The 10036-nt window shown below is 38.4% G+C and overlaps 1 protein-coding gene and 1 pseudogene across 1 annotated transcript; both read right to left on the bottom strand.

Annotated features, from left to right (window-relative positions):
• Positions 1-1101: 1101 nt before the first annotated feature.
• On the bottom strand, positions 1102-1437 carry LOC136281629 (angiopoietin-related protein 7 pseudogene; annotated as a pseudogene).
• On the bottom strand, positions 1438-6907 carry LOC131795520 (ryncolin-2-like). The gene is made up of 4 exons (XM_066168288.1): positions 6587-6907; positions 3222-3249; positions 2211-2363; positions 1438-1697 (listed from the first exon to the last, which is right to left on the bottom strand). Exons 1-4 carry the CDS (start codon positions 6905-6907, stop codon positions 1438-1440), a joined length of 762 nt encoding a protein of 253 aa, XP_066024385.1.
• Positions 6908-10036: the final 3129 nt, after the last annotated feature.

Below are 10036 nucleotides of genomic sequence, written 5' to 3'. Positions count from 1 at the left end.
AATACAAGTTGTTTGTCGGAGCTTTCTCGAATTATGGCGACTAAAACACTAAAAACTCCGTATCGCTGACGGACGGTGAGGTTCAAACTTCTCTAGAAGGGGAAGAAAACCAATCTTCAAAAGGAAACCGAAAGTTACGTATTCAGTGGCTTTGGTGTTGGCATTTCTCTCGGGTGAGAATGAAAATCGACAGCTGGAAGATTTGTCACGGGCCGATTTTGGCCGTTTACCTGAAAGACTTCTTTTGTCGGTAGGGACAAAGTCAAAAATGAGAATTTTGTAAATTGAAAATTACCACCATTGTTTTTTTTTTAATCATGGTTCAACGCATTTTTCCATCTTACTGAGTGAGCGCCAACGCACTTTACGATTGTTATTCGGGGATTGTCGAATCATTTATTTTTATTCATGAATGAAGTCGGCTTTTCCTCTCAGTAAAGGGCTACTGTATTTGTATGATAAACAAAATAATACATGGTTGCTTATAGATATGGAATTTCTCTTCTCGTATTCAACACGGCATCTTACTCGTTAGCTGCGCTCACTCGTGAACTATCGAGTTAAACACTCGTAGAGAAATTCCATATCTACGCGCGCCCATGTATTATTCTATATATGTTATGAGTATCCAAATAAAAGCTTTTTAGCCATACTTCCATGTTTACTGTTTATTAAGAACCACTAATTAATTCTAAATGTAAAGTCTCTTGATGAAACACTAGCGTTTGACCATTCCAAAAAAGGCAATCAAGAAGTATTTTCATGTGTTTCAGATTATTATATTCTTCAAGTGGTTTTAACCACAAACCTTTGAGTTTAGCGGGCCGTACAGTGATATACAGCCTGCTAAATTGACCAATCATATTCCACGTTCTAATCGAGGGATATAGTAATGTTAGTTATCTAGAGCGGAGCGTAACGGTTTAGCTCTTATGTTTGTGGACGAAACAGTTACGCGTTGCAAGTTTTTGTAAGAAATAATTTATAGATACACTCAATTTGTTTCACGAAATTGTGCGAAAAAATTTTTGTCTCACTTCTCCCTTTCATCTTCTTTTTCTTTCAGAAAGGACTGAGCTCTCAGTTTTATTTCCACAAACTTTAAGGAAAGGTTATGTTTAATCGAACCCAGCCAATTCCACTGTAAGCTTTTGTGTTCCAAATGAACTGTCCGTTTAAATTGGAGTTGTGACAATCGTTAAACCACAATCCCCCGGTTAGGTCATTTGAGCAGCTTCCCGTCTTGCACATGTCGTTATCCCTGTCTCTGGTGCTGAACATCATGTTGTTATGGTACCTCAACGAATCCCCGTATGTACCATTGCAACCGATGACCGTGATCTTGTAACTGTTTTTTTCGTTTTCTACCTTGAACACCTCGTAATGAGCGAAAACTCTCTTTCCACTCCAATCCTCCAGCTCGATTCGCAGCGACATCTAATTTGCTGTGGTGATACGATAAATTTTGTCGTTTCCCAGCCAGAAATTCTTTCTAAGGTCTCCCAAGCCTGATCTATAGTCATTCCAATTGCGATGGAAACTGACAGATGCCTCCCGTCGCCTTTGGAACACGATCCATCCTCCGCTGTTCGTCTCTAGGTCGCAATACACCTTAAACTCTGTTTTTCTGTCAGGGTTGATGGTATAAACACCACTAGTGTCGTAGCCAGCATAAAGGATATGATCGCACCCTCTCGCTACATAAAACAAGAATCGTATTATGTGCCTAGTGCTGAGAGGTAAGGCCAGACGAAAATATTTAGCTTGAGGTCATAACGAACGGAGTGAGCGCAGAAAGGTCAGTGCATCATGACCATGCGGCAAAGTGATAAAGATGGGGGCTAATTTGTCATTTTGATAAAGGGGCGAACTCTTCTTGATGGAGGCGAACTGGAAGGCGACGAACTTGCAATGGAGCGACACCTCTGTGAACCACACTGTCTACTAAAGGGTAGGGAGTAATCGTGAAATAACGACAGCGCACGTACGAGGTCTGCTAATTACAGAAAGAGTTAAGGCTTTCACTTTCAAGGAGTTCAATTGCATTGCCATCGCTATGCTTGAGTGGCAAACTTTCCGGCTTTTTCTGGGAGGGGAGGGGTCGCAAGGGTATTGTTACACAAAGCCTTCTTTGCACTCTTTTTTTACACTTCCAAAGTCTCCAAGTTATAAAAGGCGACAACAAAGGAAATATATAGGAGACCACTTACTTTGTGGAGGCTGAACACACAGCTTCTGACAAGAATCTGAACAGCATTTTATTTCCCCAAAAAAATCTGAATCCAAACTACACTCGTCATCAGTCTCATTTCCGAAATCTTCGACCGGGAGAGGAATTGGGCAAATGCCTTCCTTCAAACCCTCTAAAAATAAATAAGTACTTTTTAAAAGGCTTCCTTAAACTAAGCCAAGAATCTTAAAGATGGTCATTTGCAATAGGCGCAAATCTGCGCAACCTGCAAACACACTGAGAAATGTTAGGTTCATCGTTTCCGTTTGGTTGTTTTTCTATCTTGCTTAACATATATTTTGGTTAAGGAAGGTAAGTTTCTTAAGAAACTGTGGTGCTGCGTCGGTGGGAGAGTATAACAGGGTAATTTAGTATTATCAACTGAGTTAATAACGTAAACTGGCCACCGTAAAGAGTTTTAAAGCTGACGTTTTGAAATACCTGTGCATAGTTGAATTAAGATGGTGTTATCCTGAATCATGGAAAAAGCGATCGAAACGAATCAAAAGGAATTCGGCTAAGGGACTACAGATGGCCTCGTAATAAAAGTAAGGCGCTAAGAAATTTTATTACGAGACATCCCAATGATTACTATAATTCCTATTACGTAAAATTCAGATGAGTATTGCTTGCTACACGAGTGGATATGAAATTGCTTATGAGGTACATCTTTAATCAAATCTCACCAAACATAGTGATAGATTAGAGATGACGTCATCATTTATGTAACGTCATGTGATTAATTACTGTACAGACTCACGGAAACATGGAACCCATTTGTGTTATTTGATAAAAAAAGAAAAAACTTGTTCATGGTAACGTCATTTTTGTGTCCGTCCTCTAGTAAATTATAAGTAAGAGCCATGGTGCATGACGTATTCAGTTAGCTATATCGACAAAATTGGAGAAACGAGAGTTATGCAGGTGAGATAAACAGCTCTCAAAAAAAAACAAAAGGCAATTTACAATAGAAATAAAACGTTACACTTACCCTGCATCTCAGCGATATTCACTTCCAACTAAAAAAAGCTGAAAATTGAGCCTACATTTTTCAAAACCAACTAACTGTCTGAGAAAAGGCGTAGAGCTCCTTGTACTTTGTGCAAGTAGCCTAAAATGTATAACATTCTGTCTTTGCCTAAGTTAGTGAGTGCCCGGGTTACTGTTGACAAGGTAAAGAATTTCAGTCCGATGGACAACCATCAAGTCTAGTCGACTTAATGTTATTCTTTATATCAGAAACTGCACAACTGAATTCTGGACGTCTATGTGTGATCGCAAGTAAGTAAAGGCTTTATTTTAAAGAGGGTTCTATTTAACTATAGTAAAGACACTGATGAACTCGTGGCCCCTATTACACTATAAAGCGACCTAGAAATCGGTTTTGTATTTAACTCACAGGCTATACACTTCACAAGGTTAAAAATTAACTATCCTATCGACAAGTACAAATATATACATTAATTGATGACAAACTTGAAATAATACTTAAAGCGGCGAGGAAGCTTTCCGATAACAAAAATTACAACTACTACTATATAAGTGGGTCCTTATATACATTCACAAAGTGCTCTGGAACATTCTGGAAGCTTACAAAAGAAGTATTTCAGTAGTATTACGCAATAATTGCGTGACTTGATGAAATGTTCTGGAAAGTTCTATGGTACTCGTGTCAACATGACTAAGCAGTCCGGAGATTTCTTGAAGCTTATATTTACAACAGCAATTACTCATAACAAATGCTATTCTCTGAACCGATTGACGATGCCTCGCATTGTGTGCATAAGAGTGCGACGAATGGATCCCATCTTCCAGCAATACATAACAGGGTTCAAAGACGAGTTAAGGAAAAACAAAGTCGTTGTATAGAGCCGAGCTTTGTAGTAAGAGATTACATTTAAATGGCGAGAAAGGATTAAAAAAGAGAGAATATAGGAAGGCAAGAAACAAATCAAGAACACAATACATACATAAAATGTTCCATGAGCTGACTTTCTAACCTTTGAAAAGCTAGATAAGTCGCCATTTTGAACTCCCTGTCGTACTTCTTGGATTTGAAAGCTTTGAATCTGGTTTTTATGTCGCTTAAAGACTATATAAATCCTCCAGTAGACAGTTACTACTACAATGAGGCAAACAGTCATAATCACGAGCCATATGACTCGTGAGATGATATATGTATCCCAAAAGACACTAGAAGAAATAATTGCGCTTAACAGCCATATTGATATCACCACTGCAATGACGCGCTCATGAGTCACAAGCTCTTGATATCTGAGATGAAGATGAACAGCTAGGAACCTATCCACACTTATGGTTACAACACTGAAGAGCGAAGATGCACAAAAGAAAGTCATAACGGCCATCAATCCCTTAAAGGAAATGGGGTCGATACGGCTTCGTTTTAACCAGATGACTAGAACAGAAATAAAGAGCGGCTGTGCCAACAAACCAACGCCAACATCGGAGGCAGTCAGGCTCAGTAATAATGTTCTCAAAGGTTTCGGCAACAACGCAGTTTTCCTTATCGCATGGATGGTAAGGATGTTCAAAATGATTGTTGTATAACTCAAAAAACTGTTGAAGACACAAGTAGCGACTAGTGACGGACGAAAATCTTCGACATCCGCAGAGTTTCCAAAGAAAGACTCGTTGAGAAGGTCGCTAACGTTTTTCGCCATGAGAGCTGAGCGTTAAAACTACAGTGGCTTTGATATTTTCCAATTCTAAAACGGAAATTTTTAAGTCATATGTAGCTGTCAATCACGAGCACAAAACACAGTCGAAGCCATCTGTACGTACAGTCAAGATGTCTTCAACTCCGGCATTTGAATTTTTGAAAAAAGGATCGAGTATCGCTTTCACTCGGTGTTAGTTAGAACTAAAACAAATGATCTGTCTAATGCTTCAAGACATTCCAACTAAACATGGGACTTATACTTGGAAGAAGTTATTTGAAGGAAAGCTGTCATTAACATATATTTTTTTATCTATCAAAATGAATAAACAAAAAAAACATTATAGTCAGTTAAATTAAAGTTCATTTAACATATGTTTCCTCATTATTTAATTCGCCTGAAAACACTGAATTCATCTTCAGAGACCGAGCATTTTATGGTTGGCGAGGGGTGGGAAGAGAGACAAAAACAATTATTACGAATAAATTACGCACTCGTTTGTGGCGGATCTAGGAGGTAATCAGAATGTTCGGCAAACTTACTAAACTGAGGTGATAAAGGCATATTTTTCAGTCGTTTTAGAGTAGCATGGGAATATTTTCCGGTAGTAGATATTACGGATAGCCCTTCCCCCCCATATAGACGCCAACCGCGTTCGGCTCTCACTTTGACCACCTCCTCACAAGTCCCGTATCCAATTCAGTTCATGAACAGCTGCACTTGGCTCAGAAAAGTTTAGTGATGGCCATGTAATATTTTTACATATTTCAACCGAAAGAAATACAGATAAGACATTTTATCAAACAATAATCCTGCATCAGGCGCTTAAACAAAAAGAATACAGGAAGTTTGACTATTGTTCGTGTTGACGGCAGATGTAAATTAAAAATGATGGCTGGTTTTTTTGTGACATCAATACATGAAAATTAAGTGTGAAAAATGCAATATTGTGTTTAGAATATGAAAGACTTTAGGCTGTGAGGCTCAGAAAATAAAGAACGAATGAAAAAAAACGATCCGGCAAATAACAGGACCATAAATTTATTTCGTCCAGAGGTAAAGAGTAGTTTGCAAATGAGCGGTGTCAAAAACAGTCAGGAATTGAATTAGTTTCCCTTCACATTGCTAAGTGATTGGTCAAGAGTTTCGCTCCATCTGTCAGCTACTCGAAGCAATTATGGCCAATCGCAACTTTACTAATATATAAATAAAATGATCTTCCTTAATTTTTCTCTCTAAATCATATGCAGGTTAAAGTTTGTCCTCTGTTGCAAATAGGGAATGTTGAGTTCAGGTTGTATTGAAAAATTCTTGTTTTTCCGTCACCATATTTCCACCGACAGTGTAGCTCATTGTCTGCATATAAACCCACACAACCCACAACTCCTCCAATCGCTCTGACAAAGGGCTAACGCTCGAAACGTCAGCCTTTACACTCTTTACGGTGGCCAATTTACGTTTTCATCTCAGTTGTTAATACTAAATTAACTATAAACAAAAAAAAAATTATATATATATATATATATACATACAAATTAAATGAAAAATTAATATGAAATAAGAAATTAAATTATCTTAAGAAAGGTTGAAAGAAATTGTTCTTTGCCTTGTGATGGATCTGTTCAGGGAGATCTGAGGAATCTGGGCATTCCTTGTCGATAGATTAGTGACAACTTACTCTAGTGATAATTTCCATAAGAGCTTTAGCTTTATGTATGTTCCCCATGAACTGCCCGTTCAAATCAGAGTTGTGACAATCGTTAAACCACCATCCCCCGGTCAGGTCATTTGAGCAGCTTCCCGTCTTCCACATGTCGTTATCCTTGTCTCTGGTGCTGAACATCATGTTGTTATGGTAACTCAACGAATCCCCGGATGTACCATTGTAACCGATGACCGTGATCTTGTAGTTGTTCTTTTCGTTGTCCACCTTGAACATGTTGTAGTGAGCGAAAACTTTCTTTCCACTCCAATCCTCCAGCTCCATTCGCAGCAACATCTTATTTGCTGCAGTAATACGATGAATTTTGTAATTTCCTGGCCAGAAATTCTTCCAAAAGTCTCCAAAGCCTGATCTATAGTAATTCCAGGTGCGATGGAAGCTGACAGATGCATGCTGTCGCCTTTGGAACACGATCCATCCTCAACAGTCTGTTCTTAGGTCGCAATACACCTCAAACTCTGTTTTTCTGTCAGAGTTTATTGTATAAACACCACTAATATTGTAGCCAGCATAAAGGATATCATTGCATCCTTTCACTACACAAACCAAGAATTGAATTGTGCTTTGTGCTGAGTGGGAGGGCCGGACGAAAATATTTAGCTTGAGGTAATAACCAACGGACCGAGCGCACAAAGGTCACTGCGTCGTGACCATGAGGCAAATGATAAAGATGGGGGCGAATTGGTTATATTAGATGAAGAGGCGAACTTTTCTTGATGGGGGCGAACTGGAAGGCGGCGAACTCGGGATGGGGCGACACCTCTGTGAACCACACCGTCCTAAACGGTATGTAGTACTCGTGAAATAATGACAGCGCACTTACGAGGTCTGTTAATTACAGAAAAAGTTAAGGCTTCCACTTTCAAGGAAGTCGTCACTATGCTTGAATAGCAAACTTTCCAACTTTTTTGCGGCGGAAGGGGGACGCACGGACATTGTTTCATGAAGCCTTTTCTTTTTTTTGCACCTCTTTGTGTACACTTTCAAAGTCTCCAAGTTACACAAGGCGACAACAAAGGAAATATATAGGAGACCACTTACTTTGTGGAGGCTGAACACACAGCTTCTGAAAAGAATCCGAACAGCATTTTATTTCACAAAAACAATCTGAATCCATAGTACACTCGTTATCAGTCTTATTTCCGCAATCTTCGACCGGGAGGGGAATGACCCAAATGCCTTCCTTCAAACCCTCTAAAAGTAAATGAGTAGTTTTTTAAAGGGCTTCTTTAAACTTAGCCAAGAATTTTAAAGATGGTCAATTAAAATAGGCGCAAATCCACACAACCCTCAAACACACTGAGAAATTTTAGGTTTATCTTTCCTTTTGGTTGTTTTTCTATATTCCTTAACATGTATTGTGATTAAAGAGGGTAAGTTTCTAAAGAAACTGTGGTGCTGCGACGGTGGGAGAGTATAACAGGGTAATTTAGTATTATCAACTGGGTTAATAACGTAAAATGGCCATCGTAAAAAGTTTTAAAGCTGACGTTTCGAGCGTTAGCCCTTCGTCAGAGCGATTTACGTGTTTCAAGAAGGTTGTCGTTAAAAACGATTCAAAATACCCGTGCATAGTAGAACTAAGATGGTATTGAAAATTCTGCCAGATGCTCAGGCAACAAAAAATAAAACATGGAAAAAGCGATCAAAACGAATCAAATGAATTCGGCTAAAGGACATCAGATGGCCTCTTAATAAAAGTAAGGCACTAAGAAATGTTATTACGGGATATCCCAATAATTGCCATAATTCCTATTACTAAAATTCAGATGCGCATTGTTTGCTACTCGAGTGGATGAAATTCCATATGAGGTAAATCTTTGATCAAATCTCACTAGACATAGTAACAGATCAGAGATGAAGTCATACTTTATGTAACATCCTGTGGTTCATTACTGTACAGACTCACAGCAACATGGAATCCATTTTGTAATATTTGATAACAAAAAGAAAAACATTGTTCGTGGAGACGTCATCTTTGTGTCCGTCCTCTAGTAAATCATAAGTGAGAACCATGATGCGTGAGGTAATCATCTTGCTACATTAAAAAAATTGGAGAAACCAGATTTATGTGGGCAGACAAACTCCTCTCAAAGGAAAACAAAAGGCAGCTTCCCATATAGTTTAGGAATTCCAATTAAATAAACGTCCCATTTACTCTGCATCACAGCGAAATTCACTTCCAACTAAAAAAGGTGAAAGTTGAAGCTAAAATTTTCAAAATCGACAAACCGTCTGAGTTAAAGGCGTAGAGATCCTTTTACTTTGTGTAATTAGCATTAAATGTATAACCGTCTTTCTTTCCCTGAGTAGATAAGTGCACGGGTTATTATTGACAAGGTTAAGACTTTTAGTCGAATGGACAACCATCAAGTCTAGTCGACTTAATATTATTCTTTATATCAGAAACCGCTTAACTGAATTCTAAAAGTCTATGTGTGATCGCAAGAAAGTAAAGGCTCTATCTAAACAGGGTTACATTTTTTCGCAGTAAAAACACTGATGAATTCGTGGCCCTTATTACACTATAAAGCGACCTAAAAATTGGTTTTGTATTTAATTCACAAGCTATACACTTCACAAGGCTATAAATTTATTATCCTATCGACGAATAAAAATACATGCATTAATTGATGACAACCTTAAAATCATATTTCAAGTAAGAAGGAAGCTTTCTGGTTATTTATAAATTTCTCATACAAAATGCGCTTAAAACTAACAACTGCAACTTTCTTAGGCTTGACTCTGTACTGCTCTATTGCGTAATTTTCCCAACCGCTAAAGTTCTTGGTCTCTCAGTTGTCCTTGACAAATCAAGCTTGCGATGACCGAGGCTCTTATCTTATGCATTGTGAATTGGCATCAGAAACGAACTATTCTCTGAACCGATTGACGATATCTCTCATTATGTCCATGCGAGTGCGACGAATGGGTCCCATCTTCCAGCAGTATTTAACAGGGTTCAAAGACGAGTTGAGGAAAACCAAAGTCGTTATATAGTGCCAAGCTTCGTGTAAAGCGATTAAACTTAAAGGACGAGCCAGAAACAAAAAAAATAGAATATTAGAAGGCAAATAACAAGGCAAAAACACAAAACATACGTAAAATGTTCCAAGAGCTGACTTACTAAGCTTCAAAAAGTTTGATAAGTCGCCAATTTGAACTCCCTGTTCTGCTTCTCGGATTTAAAGGTCTTGAATCTGGTTTTTGTGTCGCTTTAAGACTATATAAATCCTCCAGTAGACAATTACCACCAGAATGAAGCAAACAGTCATAATCACCAACCTTATGACTTGGGAAATGATAAACAATGGAGCCCAAAAGAGATCAGAACAAATAACTGCGCTAAACAGCCATTTTAAAATCACCGCTGCAATCACGCGCTTGTGAGTCACAAGTTCTTGA

Source organism: Pocillopora verrucosa, chromosome 6 (genome assembly GCF_036669915.1).
Source record: "Pocillopora verrucosa isolate sample1 chromosome 6, ASM3666991v2, whole genome shotgun sequence".
Taxonomy (NCBI): Eukaryota; Metazoa; Cnidaria; class Anthozoa; order Scleractinia; family Pocilloporidae; genus Pocillopora; species Pocillopora verrucosa.
The sequence above is the reverse complement of the archived record's forward strand: the minus strand, read 5'-3'. Positions and strand labels throughout refer to the sequence as shown.